We start from the raw sequence: 24,425 nt of genomic DNA, 5'->3' as shown, positions 1-24,425 counted from the left end.
TTAAGTTGAGGGGTTTTTTAAAAGAGACTTTTGGGTTTGGTTTTATTTTGGAGGGCTGGTGTCATAATTTTTGAAAGCTTTCTTGTTCATCCATGCCTGGTGGCTCTTGTCCTTGATCCATGCTAGCCTAAAATCTAATTTTCATTTTTTCTTGAGTGAACTTTAAGCAGTAGAGTCTAGTTTTGAAACAAAATAGTGAAATTACTTGGAGTGCTTTCAGTGGTGTGTGCTGATCATCATTAACAGCTCTTCTGTCCTAGATAAGGACACTGTTTTCTACATGATTTTATTTCAGATGTTAATTCATTTAAGTTCTATTTGCAGTATTTGAATACATGTTATTTCACCTTGGTCAGTGTAAACAGTAGCTCCCAAGGATCACAGAATTCCTTCAAGCCAGAGCTCCATACAGACTTAAATAGAAACCACTATTAAAGTTTCTGAGAGAATGAACTCCTTTCTGAATACTCCTAGATCTATTATTCTGCCTTGGTAGGTTCTCTGCAAGTGTCCCAGTGTTACACATAATCTTCTGCCATAATTGCCAGCTTTTCTGCCATAATTGTGTGGTGACAGTAAAAAAGAATTGGAGTGACAGGATGAAACACAGTGGGATCCAAGCCTGTGATATGTTTTCTTTCTGATTTTACACAATATGTCAGGCAGGAGGCTTAGAGTTGAAAATTTTAAGGTTTGGGTTTTTTTTCTCTCCGGGATTTCCAATCCCCCCCTAAAATGCCTGAGTTCCAAAACATGCTAGGGACATAATGCTGGCCTGAGGGGAGGGTAGGAGAAAGTTAAAAAACAAAAAAAAAGAAAAAAAAAACCACCCATGTATTGATTGCACACACCCACGTGTGCAAAGCATCTTATACCCAGAGCATCTGCAGAATGTGCTGTCATCAGAGCAGTGTTCATCACCTGATTTGAACACAAAAAGCAGAGCCAGGGCAAACACGGTGGTGCTTAACAGAAGTCCTGGAGATGAGTTGTGAGCTCTGCTGGTGATGCCTGTGTTTATCCATACAGACTTCTGAGGGAGAGTTTTCTTGGAGGTTTAAGAAAATTGTACTCAAGAATATTCTTCTTTGATATTTTGCAGAGTAATGTATTCTGCCAGACAAAGGCCTTTTTACTTATCTTTCTGTACATCAAAGGGTGTTTCCCCTTGAAATATGGGGAGCTGACAACTGTACAACAGCAGCAGGGATCTGGGTTCACAGAGTAAGCCGTGTTTCATTATGCTGCTTTATTTGGATGGGCAACTGTGAGAAATGGCTTATGATGTATAAAATATCTGAGTCTCTTTTTGTACTTTAAGACATTGTTATCTCTATTTGAAGTTGGCTAGTGAAGGTCAGTCAGGCTAACTGCTTGCAAAAGAATATCCTGTCTCTGTTGGTAGATACTCTTTTCAAAGTTCATTGCATTCAGCAAGCTATTTTTGTAAATACCACCCATCATGGCAAATTACATACTGTTAGTGGGAGGGGGAAGGGGAATGGTGTACAAGTTCTTTTCATTTAAAAAAAATCGATTGTTTTTGTAAAGAGCATTGCATAGCCACGATGAAAAGTGTAAGAAGTTAATTTGTTTAAGATTTGGTGTTGATCAGGAATGTCAAATTGCACTGCGGAAGTGATACATTCTGTGATAACTGTAATACTGAAACTTTCACTCACTGATAACCATGGCACTGATATACTGTGATATTTTCATGACATTTCCTTTGCTTTACTTTGAAGTCTAGTTGGTTAAGTCAGGAAGTCTTTCTGTATTAGCAACACTGAAGATAGTGTTGCTGTTAGTGTCTTCCTCTTTATGTTTTTTATATTTGTTGTTCAGTGAGAATGGAATACTGGCAGTGTAGGAGAGTGCTAATACTGGCAAGCAGTCACTCACTTGTCCAGCCTATCACATTTTGAAATGAAACCCATTTTAAAATGGGATTTTATATTAAGTAACATTTTAAAATGAATCAGTAGCTTCTTTGTGCTCTACTTATTAAAAATAAATCTGTCTTTCAGTGGTGTGTTTGGTGTAGTTTTGTTCTATGGTGTCTACTCAAATCTACATAAACTGGTCGTCCTGCCCCAGAAATCTTTACAAACAAGAGTAGTCTTGGTAATCGTGCCTGATCTTGTGAAGAAAATGACTGGTGTATGTTGGACCTGCAGAATTAGTTTCTCTAGAGACCCTGTTGATGTTAAGAGAGCTGATGTGTTGACTTCACAGGGGAGGCATTCACATGTAGAAGCAAGTGGCAGTGTAGAAGCATGTAGGCCCAGAGAGAGCCAGAGGTCTTGTAACTCCCCCTTTTTACATTAAGTGGTTTTCTGACTGATTTTTTTTCCACAATACACTCATTTCTAGGTTATTATTGCCTACGTTGGATGTTATGCATAGCAGTCACTGGCTTCCTGCAATGCAAGGAAACCTGATCACAGCGTTGCATCTTCAATGTTTACATTTAAATCACTAGTTATAATGTATCTTATAAGATACATAATATACATATAATATAATATACAATTAATATAAGATACATTATAACTAAGATCTTATATCTAATTCAAGCTATTTTTTGGATATGCTGGTACCTTTTTTGCTCAGTTTTTCTAGTGACTTAGAGTTACCTGTGTGAAGACTACTGAAAACTTCATAATTTATTTTATATCAGTGAAGATTACTGATTAATTTAAAGGCAATCCTGTTGAATTCACTGGCAACATTTATCCTTGTTCCACCAGATTGCAGCTACTTTAAAACCACAGCTCAAAGCAAAATACTTTGTTTTCAATGCAACCACCAGTGGAATGATGGAGATGCAAAAATATCTACCTCTAAGCTGTTCCTTTAAAAGGTTATCTAAAAATATCTGCATAAACCAGCTAAAAGGTTTTACCAGATGATAATCGGTAATTATTATGGAAACATCTGATTTGGAAAAACCCACGACGCATCTCACGTTAAAAAAAAAAAAAAAAAAAGGTAGAAAAATATAAGCAGTAATATTTCCATCAGTGCAGTGTTTCATGTATCAGGGAAAGTGGGTCCTCAGTCAGCGAATACAGCTAAGTCTGTTTTGTGCTGTGGCAAATCCCATTGTGAAGAGGCTGTGAGTAATCAGAAGTGACAGCCTAAGCACTTTCTGTTCAAAGTGATTTTACAGAAAGCATTATTTTCTGAGAAAAGTACACATATGGCTCCCATAATGCTGAAAGAGCACTGCTCTACCCATTTATTAGCACTAGTGTTGGGAGAGGAAGTTTTGCAAATGGTGTTCAGATTAAAGACCTTTTTCTCTGCTTTTCCATTCCATAAAACATTCTTAAAATCATAGGAATCAGACAGATAGGCAAGGGCCAGGCAAGAGTGTCTGCCAAGGGGATGTTAGGACAGTCTGTGAAGATGAGGATGCTGTCAGGAGCTGTACCTGCTGCTCAGAGATCACTCAAGAACTCAAACAGCAGCAAAAATGCTCTTTCTTGGTGGAAGAGCCAGTGGGCCAAGAGCAGCTGTAATTTCCAGTTCACGGGGTGAGCCAGAGCCTTGGAAAAGCCTTGCACTCATAGCAAACACTGCATGAATCCCATTAATGCATTTTGATGAAGGTGCTTCAGCTCTCTCTGCTGCTTCTCACTCGGGCCCTCTGCTTGCCCTAAGCTGTTCTAGAACAGTGCTCATGTCCTTGTCACACCCTCCTGTCCTGTCCCCTACTCTGCGCCAGCCAGTGATGGTGGGACTAGAATGAAAACCTGAGACCTTTTGCTCTTACAAATTATGAATTTAAAGGACGAATTTGCCCCCTGTAGTAGATATTTATATCTAAAGGGGTTTATTTTTGTGATTCTTGGGTTTTTGTTTTGGTTTGGTTTTATTGCTTACCTTGGCTCTACAGTTTGTGGCTATAACAAATATGATTCCTTGTGTGAGGCACGTGCATGTTGCCAGGGCCTTTCAATTTAAGTTAATACACATACATAATCAAGTTCTAGTATTCTCATTTCTGTAAATTGCTTACCAGTGTCTCACATTTGCAAAACTGCCCAAAGGAACTACTCAGAACTTCACTTCCCAAAGCCTGAAGCCTCTTAGCTTTTCAGGGAAAACAAAGGTCCTTGTACAGCTTGGTAGCTCAAAACCAAATGCCAACAGCAACCTAAGTGCCATTTAAAAAAAAAAAAATCCTCATGACAGTTATGTCAAACTTGATAGCTCAGTATTTGGGCTTGGCACTAGGGTTTTATGTATCTCAAAAACACGAATAATTTGAAAGCAAATTATTTTTGCAAATTATTTTTCCAAAAGTTTGCTTTGGAAGTTAGCTCTGTATTTGCAAATAAGGTGTCTACATTTTTCTGAGTTATTGTAATTTACTGCCTTTCTTAGATGTTCCACAACCAAGAAGCCTGAAATAAAAGCCTGTTTCTGTCCATAGTAATTTGTTTTGGAAGAGATGGTTGAAGGAGTTGGAAGGTAGCAAAGGAGATTCAGGTCTCTCTCTCTCTTTCATGAATATTAAGCCAGACAATCCCAATTCCAAAATTTCATTACAGGCCTTGATCACAAATGAAATGTTTCAAATACTTGTACTGCTTCCAGTAACCTCTTTCTCATCATCTCATAAAATTACCCCCAAGGAGAGTGAAGCTTAAATACTGATGGGTCTGAGTATGTCATCAGTTATCTACTAAAGTGGAGACAATATTGTTTGTATTCAAGCATGAATTCCAATGACATTTAGCAGAGTTAATTTTATCTTTATTTGGTATTATGAATTTTGCCTCATTCTGTTCACTGTTGCTTTCTTTGAAATGCCTCTCAAATTTCACTGGCACTGGACCATCCTTGGTGATTGCTGCCACATGCCTGTCTAGCATGAAAACATCTTTGTTACTTCAGAAAGTCTGTCTTTAATGGCTTGGAGATATTTGCATCTGGCTAGGAATTATGACAAGCAAAAGTCATATTGAGAGAGCTGTTTGTTTGGCTGTAATGAGCATAAGCTACAGCTTGCATTCGAGGAACTGCTTGGACTCAATAACACAGCAAATGACTTGTGCTGCTCAAATCCGTTCTGTCCGGGTGCTTTAATGGGCAGGGGGTCATAGGAGTGTGGGAACATTTTTGGCCATGGAAAATAAAGGGGGCTTCCGTAGCATTACTGGTTTCTTTTTGTATCAGCTCCAGTTTTAAACCAGCACTGTGGAGATATGCATTGCAGCAACAAAGCTGAAGCAATGCATGTTGGAACATTTACTGGGGAGGTGTAAGGAGAGAAAATACCATTAAAATCTTCACACAGAGGGGAGATCCTTCCACCTTTAACGTACAAATCATGGCAATTTTCATTCCTGCTTTAGAGTGGCTGCTGTGTGTCTGATAAAATAGATTAATGATGAATTATATGTCAGAAGAATTTACTTTGGTTGCTTTGCTAACACCGGTGTCGTTTCTTCCCTACAGGTATTTCTGTAACAAAGAAGACTCACACATGTAAGTAATGTCTTTTGATTTGGCCTTCTCTCACAAATGGAATTTCTGTTAGGCTGTGCTGTGGTGCTCAGACTAATTGGTGTTAGTCTGGCCTGAGGAAGCTCCATTTTAAAAATTCTGGTGGTTTTTCTGCCTTCAGGGTTTCAGTCCTCGCCCAAAGTGTTGTTGGATGTACAACGTGTGTCTGTGTATGTGGTACTCACATGTCTGTTAAGTCAGAGGGCAGAAAAAGAAAGTTGTGAGGAAAGGCAGAATTCCATACTGTAGTATGTCTACTTTACAGCTGGCTGATAATTAACATATCCAGAAAATGCAGGTGAGGAGAATGGTTATTTTTATGTCTGTTACATATGCAGTATGATTCAAATCAAAATAATTTAATTGTAGAGCTTCTGTCCCTTCCTATGCACTCATCTCTAAAATAAATCATTCTCTGCCTGTGCTTGAGGAACTTGATGAACAACTGGAGGTTCTTGTTTTGCTCTCAACCATAAAAGCAAGCAGCCCCCATAAGTGGTGACCTTGGAAATGGCTGTGGATGTGTGCATTTACTTACATATACATTTATTCCAAATCCTCTTCAAAGACATCGTTTCTGGGGATCAACTCTTATCTGTCCTGCAGGGAGCTTGAAGCACAGTTCTGAGAAAATGCTGGGATTTGTAGCTGAAGGGGCATGTTGAGATTCTTCAGATACTGTGGAGGTTTGGCAGTTTGGTAGTTCAAGAATTTTACTTGCCCAGGATAAGAAATAGGAGTAGGCTAAAGCCGAGGCTATTACTCTCATAAAAGCTCTCTCACAAAACAGGTGCTAGGCTGCTCAAAATTTACAAATATATACACTTTTTTTTGCATTTTCAAGTATTTTCAGCACAGCTGCTAGGATGTTGTAAAGTGTCTTACATGGCTTTCATTCTTACTTCATTCCTGGTTTTATAATACGCATGGAGTGAAAAATCTGACTTGAGATGATGAACTCTCACTGTGTAGAGTTAAAAACCAGATTTGAGAATTTCAAATGAGAAGCTGATTTGTGTGAGTTTTGAAACAAATTTTAAATGTCTGAAACTTTCAGAGCATGATGGTATTCCTTTGCTTGGGTGGGCTTGCTGCTTAATGCATTCTGAGGGCCAGACCCTCTTTGGCTGAATGATGGTTTTGTTGAACTTAGTGAGAGCTACAGGCAGGCAGCTGAGGGCAGAATTTCACCCTGGTGTTTTTGGGGACTATTTGAGCTCGTGCTGACTGGCATTCACAGCACAGGGCACTGAAGTGCTCCGTGCATCTCCAGGCCAGGCAGTGTCCAGCTTCCTTGCACAGCCTTGCCCACGGGCTCAGCCCTGTGTGGGGCCACCCCCTCTCTGGAGGTGCTTGGTGTTTGTGCCAGCTCAGTGCTGAGCTCTCTTGTGTACAGGTGAACGTTGGTTTGTAACACCCCCTGGGAATCAGCCAAAACCACCCTGCGTTTTGTACAGCAGTGCCATGATCTGACCCACAGAGCCACGGCTCCAGCTCCAGCTTTGGGAATTTTGTAGGGAAGATGAAGTAGTGAGCACAGAGCTAAAGAGCACAGGAAACAGGATCCTCAGCCACCCCAGACTGGTGCAGTTTTGTCACCCTGTAGCTCAGCTGAAGCTGTTTCAGGCCTGTGATGAAAAAAAGATGTGTTTCTCAACTGTGAGAGATGATTAGTAGTGCTCACCATACAAGGCCTTTCATCTAGTTCAAACAGAAATTAGGGTCCCAGTGTCTTTCATGTTGAGAACTCTGCTTTTCTGAGAGAACTGTCAAAGAGTAGTTCCTCGATTTGTTAATCAGTTGTCATGCAATTGCTGAAGCATGAACAGAAAAGTTGCCTGAATAATGGGAAGATAAGCTTGCCCATTAAGAAGGGATTAAAATAGAAGGAGCAATAGGCTGTAATTGGCATGATGAAAATGTAAGCTACGTTTGCTAGCAAATATGTATGAGGTTTCATTCTGTTTTGGTTGAAGTTCTTTTAGAATTCATTCCTGTTATGACAAATTCTCTTAGAGTAGGAATGAATGTAAATTGTGCATCTTTGGCATTTCATCATCATGCACAGTAATAAGCTTTTTTTTGCCCTTGTTGCCTAGAATTAGGTTTTTTAATTGAATAGAAAAAGGCAATAAAATTTACAGGTTTGGAATGAGTTAGAAAAAAATTAATATAAACACCTAAATACAAGAATTACAAACTCTGAGTTGTTAACAACTACAAATGACAGAGAAAGAGTTTGTGCACCAAGATATGCTCTAGAATTTGCCTATCACTTTGTATCAGTATAAGTAATTTATCCAAATGAAGTTACATAGAGTAAGTTTTCTGCAAAGAAATTTCAAAAAACATTCTTGCAAACACTTTATGTAGTGTATATACCTTGCCTGCTCTGATTTTTAGAAATATGGGTGAAATTGCCTTATTCCAATTTTACAATGCATGGCATATGAGAGTGTTGACTGACTGTAAATTACCACTTATTTCTAATGACCTGTGATTTAATTAGGGAGAAAGAAATGGAGTGGACAAAATAAGTGGGAAAGAGGAAAGAAATTAGTGGAGAAAAAACCAACTTCTTTAACATAATGCCAAAAAGTTTGATACATGATGCATTTCAAACATCAGATTAATCCTTTTCAGACTTCACCCTAACAGCTGTTTTAATTGTGCAGGTTTTGAAATTGGTGGGGACCTATCTCCAGTACTTAATTTTTCCTGGGTTTATTGTTTGAGGGTCTGGGTACGTTTTATCCCCTTCTTTATATTAGTCAGACAGAAGTGTCCAGTCAGCTGAAACTGAACTCCTGTGCTGATGGCAGGTGCTCAGGTGGTTCTGAATCTAACAATAGCTTAACATTTGTACACATGCAATATAGTAGTGTTGAAGAAATGCAGGTCTTTCATAATGTAGCTATCTAAATAAAACCTGAGAGATTTTTATCCTTTTTGAGGCAACTGATTTTATCCAAGTATTCCACTTCATTGGTGCTTTTCCACATTTTCTCTTTTCTTACAGTGGAAATGTTTCAAAATCTGACACTTTTATACAGGGAGTGCAATATTCTTCCAAGGAGCACTAAGGGAATAAATGTTGTCCACCCCAAAATGCCCTTCTCTGCTCAGTTCAAGTTAAGATTAAACAGCCTTTTGAAGAAAGAAATACATGCCTTCTGTTTGTAGAATAATTCTCTTGAGCTCACATGGCTATTTGTCAGGTTAACCATCACTTTAGATAAGCTGTAGTCTGTCAGATGGTAGAGGACAAGTCCTGTCTCATCTTCCATACAAAGTGGGACTTCTGGTCTTTCAGTTCTTTTTGACTCAAGAAAGACATGACTGACATTTAGATGCTTTTCTGATCATTTGATTGGCAGTAATATTTGTAAAGCAACCCTCTTCCTGCCATGTCTCATGTTCTGAATAGAAAAGTACTGGAAGTGGATTGTAACTTCGCACAACTTCACCCTTTTTTCAAATTCAGAAAGGCACCGTTGTATCAGTGATGATCAAAATCTGAAATTCTGGGAAACAGAAGGCTGCAAAGGACCTGGCATTTAATAGTGACCAACTGGGCTTTCGGCTGTCCTGAAGTGTGGAGTATTTTGTTTCTGGCATTTTAAATCTAAATCTTGCCACACTTTGTGTAATTAGTTTCATGGTGTCTACCAGACCGCTTGTGACTCAGAGCTGTCACACAAATCAATCACCTTATTTTTCTTCAGATCCCTGATTTATCTTGGGCACTGACTTTCTTAAATGAATTTGAACTTGGCTGCCTTTCAAAGTAAGGGGTTTCCTGGAGATGCGCGCAGAAGGTGAGTGTTGTACTGAGTCCAGGATGCAATGGAATCTTCCTCCTCTCACTGTTGAGATGTGAGGAGCCACAGTCAGAAGCTTTGAAGGAGTTTGATTGCATAGCTGGAGTTCATATCTGTACTGATGGCCAGACACACGCAGTCATTTGCTTACCTTGCATTGGTAAGATAGTAAAAAATGCACAGATTTTACAAGCCTTCCTCACAGTTTTCTGTCCAGAGCTCCTTTGGAATGTTGTTTCACAGCAGAAAAGCACCAGAAGCCCTGGCTCTGAGTGACACCCACTCGTCAGAGCAGAGGTGGGGACCGGCAGGGCTGCTCTTACCTGGCCTGGATTAACCAGGTGCTGCTTTGAGCTAGGGGCTGCTCACTGGGTTCAGCTTTGTAGTGATAGTGCTCCTGCACTGTCACCACTGTGGAGCATGGCTTTTCTGAGCTGAGGCCAGAAGTGACAACTGCTTCATTCATTTAGACTGGATTACCACCATTTGGAGAGAAAGAGCATGTTTCTTCCTGTGATTTATCAAGATATTTAAATTAGAGTAATTTCTCTTAAACAATTATATCAGTAGGCATCTCTGTATGAATTCCTTAATTTTGGGTGAACTGTTCCTTACTTAAATTGAAATTATCCTTTCAGTTAAGGATCCTTTCTTATCCTTTCTGGCAGATAAGAAATGTTTCCAAAGCTAGGTGCTGATTTTCATGACATGAGCTCCTGCAGGAAAATTAAGTGGAAACTGTGTGCTTTTAATTTTTAGCACTAAATAATACTACTTGCATGAAGAACTGGCAACTTTGTTGGCAAAGGGTAGAAGTAAACCCATCCCTTCTGCTCTCTGAGATCCCAAGCCCTTTCCTCACTCGCACATCAAGCTCTGGGGCTGTTCCTACACCCATCTGGCTGTAGGTGTTGGTCTTGGGTGTATCTTGGCTCAGTGTTCTTTGAGAATACACGGGAACTCTGGACTAAGGGGGAAAATACACATTTCAAGTTTACAATGCAGGTTGGGAAGTGCCGTTGGGCTGGTTGACTGTGCCATCGGGAGGTCAGCTTGACTGCTCACTGCTCACTGCCCACTGTGTGTGCCAAGAGCTGGGAGGCTGGGAGTGCCAGAGTTCAGGTGTCTCCACCACTGCCCATTGTCCTGACAAGCCCCTGAGCCCTGGACCTTGCAGTGCTGCTGCAGCACAATGAGCCAAAAAAAGGGAATGTCCTGCTCGTGGAGCCAAAGGCGTGCACTTGACACTGTCCTGGGCAGACAGCCCTGCCTGCATCATGGCCTTCCTCTCTTCAACTCTGAGCAGTTGCTAAGAGGAGCACAGTGCTTGTTAAAAATGCAGAGGCAGATTTGGGGCAGAAGACAGCTCTTCAGCTTCTCAGATATCCAACATTTCTAGAACTGTTTTTCACCAAAGTTCTACAAGCATATATTAATGTTTGCAGCTTAATGGAACCCAAGACCCAGATTTCTCTTCTTCTCTGATTTTACTTTCCATATTGTATTTCCTGCCACTGCTAAAGATTTTTCAACATTTGCTAGTTATTTTATTTAATTGCATTAAAGGGAAGGCCATTGTGATTTTTTTTTCTGATCTGATTTATAATTACTTACCTACTGTGCATTGTACTGTTGACTTCACCTCACGTGTTTCATGTGCAGACTAAAGTAAGTAAATGATACTTTTCCTTCACAAAACAGGAGCCTTCAGAAAACTGATGGTTAACAGGATCTGCTGTTAGCACCAAGGCCTAAAGAGAACAGGTGAAAACTAAACCCTGTCCCCTGAGGCCAATAAAATAGCTGTTTGGTCCCCTGTGTGTAACCTCCTAATAACTTTACTGGGCAGCCTTAAGATCCCTTGGGGGCTTCTCTGCAAGAGCATTCCCTCTCTTTGTTCAGATTGCTTATTAAAAATGATTTTATAATGAAGTTGCCTCAAATAGCTGCTACTTTCCTGCTTGTCCTTGAAGCACTGTTTGCCCTGATGAAGAACCTGAAGACAGCTATCTAGGGCTGTTCTCTTGTTCAAAACTTTTACTGAACTACAGCTACACTTCTTTCTTTTTCCTTTTCTCATTTTACTTTTTTCTAATTTTTTAAACTTCCCTGCTGTGAGCCAAAGCAAGCCTCTCCATCAGCAGTTCAGCTTTGTGTCTTTAATTCCCCTTTTAGGCCCTCCCTGTGGAAGCTTTGGTTGCCGCACAAAACACTGTGTCAGTGACATGTTTGTTGCCTTCTTTTTGGGTGGCCAAATTATTGAGTACAGGGGCAAAGATGAAGTTATTGTCAAATAACGAGGAGAGGAGGGAATATTTTTAAAGTCAGAAAGGGTTTCTGGCTGGCCTGGGAGAAAGGGTACAGAGAATGGCAGTGGGTGTGCGTGTGTGATGTCCATGACATGGCTGTGGGTGAAATCTGTGGATGATCTGGTTCTTCCTGGCAGTTCTGCACCAATGAAATATTTTCTCTGTAAGAATTCCAACATTTGTGAGAAAGACCAGCCCTTTTAGCCATATGGAAGCAGCCATGGATAAAGGTAAAGTATCAAAAGAATTTTTATTCACGTATGTTTTGTGTCCTCACAGAGTAACAGGTCAGAGCTGAGACAAACCTGTTGCCTCTAATCTTCTCTTAGCTGCCCAAAAGCTTGGCATGTGCCTGGGCCACAGCCCTTTGGCACACTTGGAAGGAACATTTCATTTTCTCTAAGGCTGATAGAACAGGCAATTAAATGTACTGCCCTGGAAGTCCCATGGGGAGCTCTGTCTATTAGCTGCACTTGAAGATAATATCAGGTTTCTTCTCTGGTTCTGTTCTGAGTATATGGAGCAGCTTCTGTCTATTTGGGGTTTTTGGCTGTAACCATTATTTATGGGCTTACTTTACTGTGAGTTTTCTGGTAAATACCCTCAGATAGGGTTCTTGGAGCTTTTAATAATGAAGTAGTATGCAAACCAGATCAAGGGAAAAACAGCAAATGAGTTGAAAAGTAAGTTAAACAAATGAAGACTGATAAGTATTTGCAAAATGTTAATAATCCAGTATGAAAATTTATTGGATTATAGATCAGATACTTCTAAATTGCAAATCACTGCAATCTGCAAATCAATTCCAGTTCTGCTCACACTTCATTTCTTTTTCTGGTTGCTCCTGTGGAAGCAGACAAGATGGGCAGAGGTATTCTCTTTAATGTTTAAAAAGTACTTGGAGGCCCATGTTTTAAAGAATGATGAAGTGTTAGGAGAACATTAAGGGTTTTCTGACATTAGGGGTCTGAATTCTGTTAGTGTGGTTGATGGGTATTAAAAGATTATGGACATGACTCAAAAATAACTTTGAACTGTTTGTGTATGCAGGCAGTAAATACATTGGGAATGCCTGTAGTGTTGCTAAGTCTTGCTTTATAAATTCACAGAAGTTGCTCTTGCATGTTTTGTGCCCTTCTTTTTTTTTAATTCCTAAAGCTGTTGCTCCGATGTAGGAAATGGTGAATGAAGTCATGACCACCTCCTGTGGTGCAATGCACTTCAACAGGGGAAGCGTGGGACTGCTCTGAATCCTATTGCAGCTGCTTCAGTGAATCCTGTTGGCTGAAACGTGTTTTCATCAGCCCTCTTAGCATTGCCTTTTGTTTGGTTGTTTTTAAAATCTCCTGTCTTTAGAACTCTTGCAGCTGTTACATTGAAGTTAATGTTTCCAGCTTGATAAGAACAGCTGTCCACAATTTTGGTGTGTTCATTGGTTATAGAAGAGAGCTGTGTTATGGGCTGAATCTAAGCTTTAAAATAGCAGATATTGTTCACATTCTGTGACTTTAATCCAACTCTGAGAGCACTAGGAGTTGTTCTTTGCAAAGTCATTAAGTTAATTTTTTTTTTCAGCTTTTGAGTGTCTAGGGCACCAGAAAACTGACAGATGAGACTTCTCCAAATCTACCTTTGTATTCTGCATATTTTTCAATGCAAACAATGTGAAAGCAAATAGGAAGTGTTATTGCTCATGACTTTCTTCTTCAATATATGGGTTGCATATTTTGGCTCTGAATAGTCTAAATCTAGCCAGCTCTAACTATGCTTACAGAGAAATACTTTTGACTACATCCTTTGCAATAGCTCCCTAAGAAATAATTGTACTTTCTAAACAAGACTTGTGCAAGACCCGTTTGGTTTGATTTGAACGGTTCCTTAAAGTCACCTCAGTCTTTATAGGAAGGTGAATCTTTGTGAATGGATTGCCACCATATACAGCAAAGTGTTGGGATTAAATTAGTGTTAAAATTAGGATTAAAACATGATCTTTATACCATTTGTTCAAACATCAAAAGTCCAAGTGGATGTTTTTTCCTACAGATTTATTGCTGCTACCTTTTTTCACGCTTTGAGAAGAATCTGTGGAGTTTTCTGCTTACATTCATTACACTTAATGATATTTAAAACACAATGCTGCATTTTTTGTAGTAAGGCTGAATTCTAATGATTCTAAAGCAAGCAGTCATAGGGACTTCTCCAAGGTTGGTATCTGAACCAAAAAAAGCACGTTTTATTATCTGAATTTTGGAACCAGGACTGATTCCATCATTCTTAATAGACTCATTTATTTGACAGTGCATTGCTAGACTTGAGCACTTGCCATCCTGACACAACTATTGAACCTGAAAAGGGCTCTTTAATGTATGCTGATAGCTAAGCTTAATAAGGACTGTGAAAACATTGGAAGTTTTGCAGCTTTTCTCTAAGCACATCAGCCTAGAATTATTTAAATGTTGACCCAGCTGGGAGCACAGTCTGATGCAGACAGTAACTAAGGCAGCTCCTCATGGCAGATCAGATAATCACTTCAACTTGTAATGAGGAGCTTGTTCTTAATGTTATGACCAAATGATGGTGATATTTGTAAAGCTCCTAATTTAAATATAGTTTTGCTGCTCAGGGTTTTCTCCCTATAAGTCTCCTAACGTGATGAAGTACAAAGGACAAAAAGTTTCAAAGGACAGTGTGGGTTGGTCTAAAGAGCTAAAACTTGCAGCTGAAAAGGAACAGAAATGGATCAACCCAAAATCAAATAGAATCCTGTGGGAATTTGGGATACAGACTCCTTAAAATTCAATGTTTCAAATTTTTTCCTTTTATTTTCAGAACACTTGAATAGTTTTGAGCTATATTGCCAAATATGTATATTTGTGTATATTGCTTAACTGGGGGTGGTGGGAGAGCAAGGAGGGAGAACTGTGCTGACAGCATTTCAGAAATCTTGCCAGATACGAGTTACATTTAGGAGAACAGGTGATTTTTGATGTTTACATGGATCAAACCATAGTGACAGATACTTTGGTGTGAGTTTGAGTTCTTAAATGTCAGCTGCTTTTGTAATTTGCACAAGGGATAGGAGGATGGTCCTGCTTACCCAAACTATGTCCACACACAAATTCCTTCTGCAAAATTCTTCATTAAACTGAAAGACTCGGGAAAAATGGTGCCTGGTGTTAGTCTGGTATAGAGGAGTAGTTAAATGTTCTCTTGTGTCTTAGTAGTTGTGTTTCAGTTGAAAGCATGAGAAAATATACAGTGCATTCCCAATAAGACAAAATGACGCCATTTTTCTGTAATGCCAAAATTACTTACTTGGAATTAACTGTACATTCACTACAAAAGAGTAGTTAAAATATGTGTGTTTTGGCACGTGCTGATTAGTGCACATCGAAATGAGCATCACAGCATTGAAATAGCCTTTTTCCTAAATCTGTTTTATGCAGGGGAGGAGAGAGAGAGACTATGTCAGTAACAAAATTACATTCTCCAGTGTGAATACCTTTGAATTGAGTGTAAATATCCATTGCTACTTTACCTCTTGCTTTTAAAACACATGGTAGTAGAACCTTGATTTGGTCTTTAACCCCACTGCAGTCACCTTGCCTTAAATTACTTTATTGTCTGGGTTTGGATTCACAGTTCACTTGATCAAAGGAAAGGATCTCACCTAAATAGAAGTTACTGTTTTAAGGGATTGCATCTGGGACTTTGGGAAGTTTCTTTTCTTAACCTTGCTGCCATTAATGGCTAGATTCTCAAATTGACCTAGAACTGAACCTTCAACGAGTTATTGTAAAAAACATAAGAACTGAAAGAAATAGGAAGCCTTGACCAAGAGGATGATGACTTGGCTGGAAAAAACGAAGACTTGTGAGACATTTTTGTTATCTGGCTTAGCTTCCCCTGTGTGTATGAGAAATTTTTGTTTAAAGTGAGCACAAACTATCAGTTGTGAGGTGCAGCACTGTCACTTGCTGTACAACAGATTAGGCACGCCCTCAAAGCAAAGCAATTTCCTCTCTCTCTCTTTTTTTTTTTTTTTTCTTTTTTTGAGGTGTTTACCACTAACTTCAAAAGTCAGTTCACAAGAGTGGTGGTGTTCTTGCAGTTTTCTGGAAATTCAAACAAGCCTTTATTTAATCTCTATGCAACAGAGGTAGGGAAACCTCTGGTTTCAGAAAGCCACTACATGACCAAAGGCATTTAGTGATTTCCTCTTAGATAAAGCCATCAGTTGATAACCATCCTTCTCACCAATGTTTGTCTGAAGAACTGTTTCGTTGTCTTTGTTATGTTACCTAACTGATATGGAGGTGTGATACTTGCTGGCTCTAAAGGCAACTTCTACAGATAAGGCAAGTTTCCTGTTTAAAGTCTTCACATTTCTTTCACTCTGACCCTTTTTTCCTTTTCCCTGCCTGTATTGGTGGCTTAGTCCAGAGTTATGGTCCTTGAAGTAAAGGTGGAAGTAAAAAGGTCTTTCAAAAAGACAATTTTACATGCAGTTGGAGGATATAAGGGTACTAAAGGCTGGCTGAAAATAATTTTCCTGTTAAACAGAGCTTTAGGTATTTCAAAAAATATTTCATTGAAGATATCATTTTTTCCTGCAGTTTTCAGAAGGGAGGTAAGAAAAGTCCTTGTTAACTCAGAGCAGGGTGAGTTGTCCTTCATGTGGGATGGTGGTGGCATGACTTTAAGAGCTGACCTAGAAATGAGGCACTTCAGGTACTTCAACCTTAAATTTCCACGTCCTGTCAACAGGACTTCACCACCTCACTGTCAGCTGTTTTGAGAGTACATTTTAGCACGAAATACTGTCTTTAGAAGCAGTAATGTAAATTTCTCTGGAACATTTTGTCTTTGAGAAGACAGCAATGTTGACACTAAAAAATCCCTGTTCTAACAGGGAACCTTTTAAAAGAGAGACAGAGAACCTCAACTTGAGAACAAGAAATTTGGGAAGTTGTTATTATTATTCTTTGTGCAACTAAGACCTGGCAGCCCCAGTTTACAAAAGAAATTCCCTTTACTGTGGGTTTATTTGCTGCTTTTCACGGATATTGGAGGTTGTATGACAGCATTGCAGGTGGGAACCCAGCACCTGCTTTATAAATAAACTGCTTTCCTCACTCCGGATTAAGTCAGCAGGTAAACTTGGGATCCAGCCTAGCAAGCGGTGTTGTGTTCTGGTAGGATTTACATGTAACTGCTTATTTCCTTTTCTCAAGATCCTGTAATCACACAGCTGAGCATTTCAGTGTGATGGATCTTTTAGTGTATGTTCTGCATAAGCCCAAAAGACTCTGCATATCTGCAGCCCAAAAGACACTCTGCATGTCCAGTAAATCCTGTTTTTTCTGTGGTGTCAGATTTGGCTTGCATGATCCAAATGACTTCATGGCACTGGCACATGATGCTTCTCTCCGAATCAGACTTGGTTGTGCTCATTTTGTCAACCAAATGGTCTGTTCAGGAGGTAGGAAGAGAAACTGAAGCTTCAGCTGAAGCAGGAGGTCAAAGTGTTTTGAAAGACCACAGGAGCTGAATGATGGCAGTTTTCATATTCAGCTTTCATATTTGATCCATTAAATATCTGAAGTTTCTGTTTGCTTCCACTGAGATTGTAACACATCACACCTCTACTTCCACGCATCAAGATAAGCATGCCCAGATTGTAAAATCAGAGTATGAGTTCTTAGCCTCTTTCAAAAGAGCATTTCTAGGACAGTCCAAGAATCTCTCCGTGCAACAGCAGCTACCAACTGAAATCTGACACTGTCTATGCTCTGAACATATCACATTCATAAAAACAACCTTTTTCTTTTTACTAGAAACCTTCACTTCTTTAATTGTTGCACTCTTCATTTTCCTCACAAAACTTTTTCCCTCAAAGGCACAATCAAAGAAAGGTGCAGTGACATGAAAAAAATGGGAAAGTTTTGTATCTTTTGGAATCAGTAGAAAAGCTGCCCTTGGCTTTAGAGCCAGAAGAGCCACTTCAGAGCCACTTTGTTCACTGTCAAGTGCTGTAGCTTCTCCTTTATTTCCACTGTGGTACAGCATACTGTATTAAGTTGTTTTTCATTCTATTATAAAAGTATTAATTTTGATAAGGAAAGAAACCAGGATCTTATCAGACTATTTGCCAGTAAAGTTGGGGTAATAGAGTTCTCCCAAACTGCCCTCTCTTTGTGTTAGTTCTCTTTACTTTGAGTTATCAAATGGAGCACTCTTGGTACTTTAAAATGAATTTCAAAAAAATGTCTTTATTCCTCATTTTAAAAGATGTAACAACAATTCCATGAGCTGTTCTATTTAACACTTCATTGGTTATTTAATATAAATGCGAATCCTAAGCTACTTGATTTTTAGTGCATTTTTGTCAGATGATTTTTTAATTTAATTTTTTGTGCTTAGTGCTGAGAGAACTATTCTTCATGTCGTTTCTAACCATGTGTTTTCATGGAAACAAACCATCTAGAACACATTGTATTTCTGTGAAAACACAAGCTTATTAAATGTCAAACAGTTTATGTTTTCCTGGCAGTCATCTTGAAATTGGCACATTCACTGTGTCAGTGTTCTATGATGTAAGTTTAAAACTGTCACATTGTCAATGTTCAGACATTAGAAGGTCTGAAGTCTCACACATGGGGGAGGAGGAATTAGGCTCTTGTCAATGAGCAGGTGGTGATAATTTAGGCACATTTGTTTGAGGTTTGTATTAAGTTAATAGAAACTCTCTAGTCTGAGTATCCTCAAATATTTAAGCTGATAAAGAGGTGGCGTCAATGTTGAAGTCAGAGTCATTTGTGCTTACTAAGGGCTGACTATAAATATCAGGGTTGCTGGTGGAGCCTGAAGTGTCTTTGCACATTTAACTTTATCACTCAGCTCATGCATTGCAGAAATTGCTTTAAAAAGCAGCGAAGCTGGGAGGAGCTGCACTCATGGCTCTGCATACCCTGTGCCTCTGGAGCTGCTGGATCCTCTGGGCTGTGTAGCGAGGCCTTGAGCGCTGCTTACCCATTTTGCAATTATAACTGAGGGTCACATTGTAATAGGCTGAAAAATTCCTCTGAAAGCAAGGCTGGCTCCTGGAAGAGAGAGGAGCCTCCTGGGTGAGTTTCTGGCCCAGTCCTGTGTCAGTGAGGAAGGGCGTGTTGGATGAGCCGTGCTTGATCAGGACGTGATCCTTTTTTATGGACACTGCACTCACATCCCAGTCTGTCACTGCTCTGCTGGCAGGTGAGGTGGGCATCAGGCTGTTAAATAAAAGATGAAGGAAGCATTTGATGCATCTGGAACAAAATGCACAGGTCACAGTAGAGAGAATTTTATCTTCCCTAACCTAAGGTAGGAAATACTGGTACAAGAAAATCTGTTTTAGCTCTCCAGCCCCCATCATCCTTACACTTCAAACAATACCTACAGCACTAGCACCCCACTAAGCTTGACATTTCCCATATATGTGGATTAATAGGCAGTAAAAATAATTTTGCGTTTATCATGCTGTGCTATATTTTATAGAATAACCTGGTGTTGATTTTATGGTTGAATTCAATATAACTCTACTCTGAAATAGCTCACATGCAAAAATCTTCAGGATTAATTTATGAGTTTAGTTGCATACATTATCCTATCACATTATGCAAATAATTAGGAAGAAAATAGCTATTTAGCGTATTTATTATCTCTGTAGGGAAAATGTACACATTTTACATGCATGTTTGAACTATATTTCATCTTCTTGTGATTGTGAAAAAGCCTTTAATATATTTCTTTACCATGAATTTTAAATTTCACAGTGGAATTAGCTAAATGGTTTGTTTTGCACTCTAATGGATGGGATTTAAATCCAGTTTTTCACATCACGCAGGAAATGTCTTTCAATATTCTTTTGACTCTGTTCCATGTGCCAAAACCAAAGACAATTTCTCATTGTTGGAAATGGACTTTATGATAGTAAAGATGCTCTAAGTTCCTTTCTCAGAGTTTGTCTAACAGCTGTTCATCTTTCTGGGGTCTGCACTTGCCCCTGTGTGAAGTCTGAGTGGGAGCTGTGAGAAAGCCCCGTTCTTGGTCAGCCCTTGGTGGCTGAGCTCTCTCAGGTGCTGGCTCTGCCCTTCCCAGCTCAGATGGCAGAGCCTGACTGTGCCCCCAGCACTGGTCCCTGTGACTCCAGAGCTATCCTTGCTGTCTCCCAGGAGCTCTGCCTGTGGCTAATGACAGACATCCACCTGGTGACAGGCTCAATGACTCGTGAAATCCCGGCCTCCGGGGCACGTGCTGGTTCTTTTATTGTTACACACAAAAAACAGAGCACATAGGGAATTTATCACTTTCCAATTTCTGTGACTGAAATGGGTGTTTGATTATCTGCAAGAGGCAATGAATTTTTACAGAGATTTGTGTAAGAGCTGTTTATCATTTTGCCTTGCTGATGGACACAGTGGATTCGTGAGCCTGGCTATATTCTACTGCATTTGCCAGTATTTGTTTAATGTTGACCTGTGTAAGTACACACATACATAGGTCTTGCACTGTATATCAGAATATATCAGGTGTCTTGGTGTGAAGCTGTCATTTAATTTTAAAGGAAGGATGAAACTGTTTGAATGGTGCTGAGCTATGATGTCATAAACTTTGTAGTGCCTAGACTCTGTATTTGTACTGGGGTTTTTTCTCCATATAGCAGCAGAATAATTTTCTGATTTTTCCTCAGAATAGCTTTTCTCTCTGTGTTATCTCTTATGCTAACAGTGTTACTAAAGGAAATTGATTTCTTAGCCTCACCCATGAGCCAGAGGGAGATTTACTGGAGATGTATCAATATCTGTTTTTATTAATGTTGATACACTCTTTGCAAACTTCTCTGTACATGTTTACAACTTACTTGTATCTGAACATGGAATCAAGTGTAAAGACTGCAGAACTCTAAAGCTGTGTCTGCTTTGCCAAGTGGTGCAGATGAAGGGGAATGGATCTAACACTGCCCAGTGCTTGCCCCAGAGGATCTGACATCCCCACTGTTTGGGGTTGGTCTGTTTGTTGACTTTGGAGTACATGTGGTGGCAGGAAGCCTCTTGCAGTGCATTCCATATTGTGTGGGAGGGCACCTTTCAGTCCAGTTTCCTCCGAAAGGGACCCTGTTCATGTGCCCTTGGGCCACAGATTCAAACCGAAGCAAGGCAAGTTTTGTGAGCAACTGCTACAAAGCACCCTCCTGCTCCCAGTGGGAGCACTCTGGGAGACACACACTCAAAAGGTGCAAGGGCAGTTTGGGTATGGGATGGGAAATCTCCTGGCCAAAGTGGTGTTTGCTGTGCTAGCTCTGCTAAACTGCCTTTGCCAAGTGTTCTTTGCCTCTAGCCTTTATGTTCTCTTGGAACGGTCCCCATGGCTGCTGCCCATCTCTGTCACTTCGTAGCAACAGAGGGCTCCTCTGCTGCTCCAGAGGCCACCTGTGTGCACAGGTGCATTGTCAAGTGAAGAGCTTTGGGAAAGGATGAGGTGTTCATTACTTACTGTAAAATGACTACTGAAGGTTAATCATGTACTTTTAGCAATACCTCTAAATTCTGTTCAGAATTAACTGGTGGTTGGAGAACGCTCTTTATACTGTTCTTCAGTTTGTAAAGGCAATTCAGATTGATCTTCTGGTTTTTTGTTCCTATTTCTGTGGGGTAGCATATCCAGTATAAGAACCTGAATTTCATTCCACTCTTTAAAGAAGTGCTAGAGTTCATTATCAGTAGTAGTAGTAGTTGTTATAATTATTATATGAATTACCACATACAGAGAAAACATTTGGTAGGGTGAAAGGGAGAAAGGCTATTTTGTCTCCCCTGTACATCATAAAAATGATCAGTGAAATACAGCTTTTAATGCTCTTCTCTGTTGTTCTTGTACGGATTCAGGCCCAAAAGCTATATTGCTCATTTTGGAATTTATTGCTTCCAGTGCTCAAAGCAATGGAGATATACAGAGAAAAGAAGAAAACAAGGAGGTGCACCATAAGGAAAGGCTTTCCACACAGAGCCCAATTCTTTTGCAGGTGTACACGTGCGACCTTTTTCTTGTCGTTATCTGTGCACACAGAGCCTCTGATTCAGAAATTTTTTGTGGCAGCGTAATGTACTGCAGGAAAGGTTTCGCTGCCTTGGCTTACTCACTCGAAATTAGCCCAAGTAAATACTAACTTGGTGTGATTTGTACAGTGCTGACAATGTGTTGCTTGGCTGAGTAACTTGTAAAAAAGACTGCAATAATTAGCTCCTACAAGTTCACATTTTCTTTCAGATTTGAATATAGGGATTGTGATTTGCTGCCAGGCTCTGTGTAACTGTGTCAGTAGTTCCTCACACTGACTTTTGGGTGCATTGAACTGCTCAGCAATCTCTGGTGCCTCCATCCATTTGCATGGCTATGATGAGCTAAATACAGATGTTCCTACCCGTCCTTTTTTATAGTGTTACATAGGAGTGAGGCTGCAGAATCTCCTCATGTTTTCCTCTGAGTCGCTGTTTCTGTTCTGCGTCAGCCCTGCTTCATTCTCTAATGTCAGTCAACTTTGTTTCTTCACCCAAAACCATTTAATAGTATTAGGGAGCATTTATTTATGTTTAGGTCATTATACCTTTGGTGTTCCTTTTGAAAGTTTAATCTAAACATTGCTGCCCTTTTTGGTTATTACTTTCTTAGTTCTATTTGTTGCCAGTGCAAAATGTGTCCTTTTCCTTCTTCGTTTTCAATGGAAACAGGAAACCCAAGCAGAGAATGTCTCTTCTTTTTTTTTTCCCCCTCAGAATTCCAATGTATTTATCTTTCATATTCTTTCTCCATGCTCTTTTGCAGACATATTTTTACTGAGGTGAATGAGAGGAGTCATGGACAATGACTGTATTATGGCTTATGTGTTAATGTGTTTTTCTTTCTTTACATTTTAATTTTAATGTTACTTTTTTTTTTTTGTTTGAAAAGAATACATTTAAAAGAATTAAAAAATTGGAAAAAACCTTACACTGGAAATGTGGTGATTTGGCTGAGAAGGCACAAACAATGGTGGTTGGTGCACCTGAGAATTTTGGTTTTCAGTCCTTCACTTACACAAGCTGGTACTGAGAGACCTTTAATTTATCTTGCCAGCACAGAGAAATAGCCACAAGAACTGCTCTGTAATATCCTTTTAAACAGTGTTTTTCATCCACCTATAATGAAAGGTGTCTGTTTTATGTTGCTGCCCATTCATCATTCCTTGGACACCTGCTGCCTCAGTCAGTTATTTCTTAAATCTGAGTTAACCTTCTCATGTAATCCTGCTCTCCTTTCTTCCTTGCTTAAACCCATTATTCCATAAACCAAGCAGTCCAACGTGAGTCCAGTAACCTGGGAGCACACGGTGTAGGGTTTAACATCTATCACTTGTGCGTGCTGTTCCTTGGAGCAGTGGATTTTCACCACATCGTATGAACAGAGGAGCAAAGAACCCAACTCGTCTGAACTATTCATTGTGTGCTCAGGGGTTTGCTTTATGTTTTCCCTCCCTGTCTTAGGACTGCACATTGATCTCTAATTCATTCTGTAGTCAAGAATGGAACAATTAGCCACAAACTCTCAAGTTCTGGCAGATGATGATTCAAAAAAAAAAAAAATTAACTTTGGCTGATAATGCCTCTCTTTGAATTATGAGCTGGCGGTAAGCCAGGGAATACTCCTATTGTCTCCTGTACAAACAGCCCATCCTTCCTGACTCCAGTGCACCAGAAGTAGTAACATTTTTCATCGTAGAGAATTTTAACCATTGCATTCTTGAGCTTTTTAACTCCTTTGTGCAGTGTTTGTGACTCTCTCTTAGCCAGCAACCATGTAATCCTCAGGGAAAAAGCAATTCTTAATTCCTTTGCATTCCAATGTAATTTGGCAGCTGAAGGGGGAGGTGGTAAATTAAGTTTAAAGCATTTAGGTAAGCAGCTACATTACAAAATCTTATTGTTATAATGACAAAGGTTTTAATTAAAAATGTTAGCCACAAAAAAATTCCTGTGTAGGCCTCTGCCAGTGACTGCAAATCAGTTTCCATCTGTGCTTTAGTATTGATGCATAGCCAAGTGCCTGTGAAGGGAATATTTATGTTACTTTTACTGTTAGTACTCTTTTTTGTAATGTTTTCCTAGGCCCCGGTCCTGTACCTTCCCCTGCTCCCCAGCTAGCAGGCTGAGTAACACTTGGGGTAGTTTTGGCAGTAGAGGATTAGAGATTCCAAAAGCACTGGAATGACTTTAGCAATTAGCTGCTGCAAATGTATTTATTTCTGGGGAAAGGAATCTCGGCTTTGCTTCCTAAACACAGTCTGGTTTGCTTACTAATAAGAGTTATGAACCACTCCTCTGAGCTTGGATTTGTCAGCTCAGACCTCTGAAAGTCCTTCTGGATGACAGTGCAAATCTGTAGTTCGGCTTGGAAACAAGTGTCATTTCCACAGGGAGCCTAGACAGAATGTTTTTTCCCCTGAAAAGCACTGTGATGAAACCCATGCTACAAAAAACCTGGTTTTGCTTTGAGGAGGAGGATTAGTGTGTCTGCTTCTCATAATTACTTATCTCTGCTGGCACACATATGGAACTGTTTTTCATCCATCAGCAATAGGATTTCTAGAAAAGTGCTCCACTGCCAGTATAGGGGTGAAAAGCAGAGGCATTACAGAAAAGCAAGAGCCTGGGATTACCTTGTGTGCTTTTCTGCTCTTTATTGGATAATTCCTGATTCCAAT

The 24,425-nt window shown here is 39.7% G+C and overlaps 1 protein-coding gene across 6 annotated transcripts in view; it reads left to right on the top strand.

Moving 5' to 3' along the window:
- The window catches only part of RORA (RAR related orphan receptor A), a 516,409-nt gene that overhangs the window by 396,473 nt on the left and 95,511 nt on the right, over positions 1-24,425 (top strand). For all 6 annotated transcript variants that reach the window (XM_068204188.1, XM_068204187.1, XM_068204184.1 and 3 more), the window contains one exon: positions 5,470-5,499. In XM_068204188.1, the coding sequence (XP_068060289.1) occupies positions 5,470-5,499 (30 nt within the window). The remainder of the gene's footprint in view (positions 1-5,469; positions 5,500-24,425) is intronic.

This window comes from Anomalospiza imberbis, chromosome 13 (assembly GCF_031753505.1).
Source record: "Anomalospiza imberbis isolate Cuckoo-Finch-1a 21T00152 chromosome 13, ASM3175350v1, whole genome shotgun sequence".
Lineage (NCBI taxonomy): Eukaryota > Metazoa > Chordata > Aves > Passeriformes > Viduidae > Anomalospiza > Anomalospiza imberbis.
The sequence above is the reverse complement of the archived record's forward strand: the minus strand, read 5'-3'. Positions and strand labels throughout refer to the sequence as shown.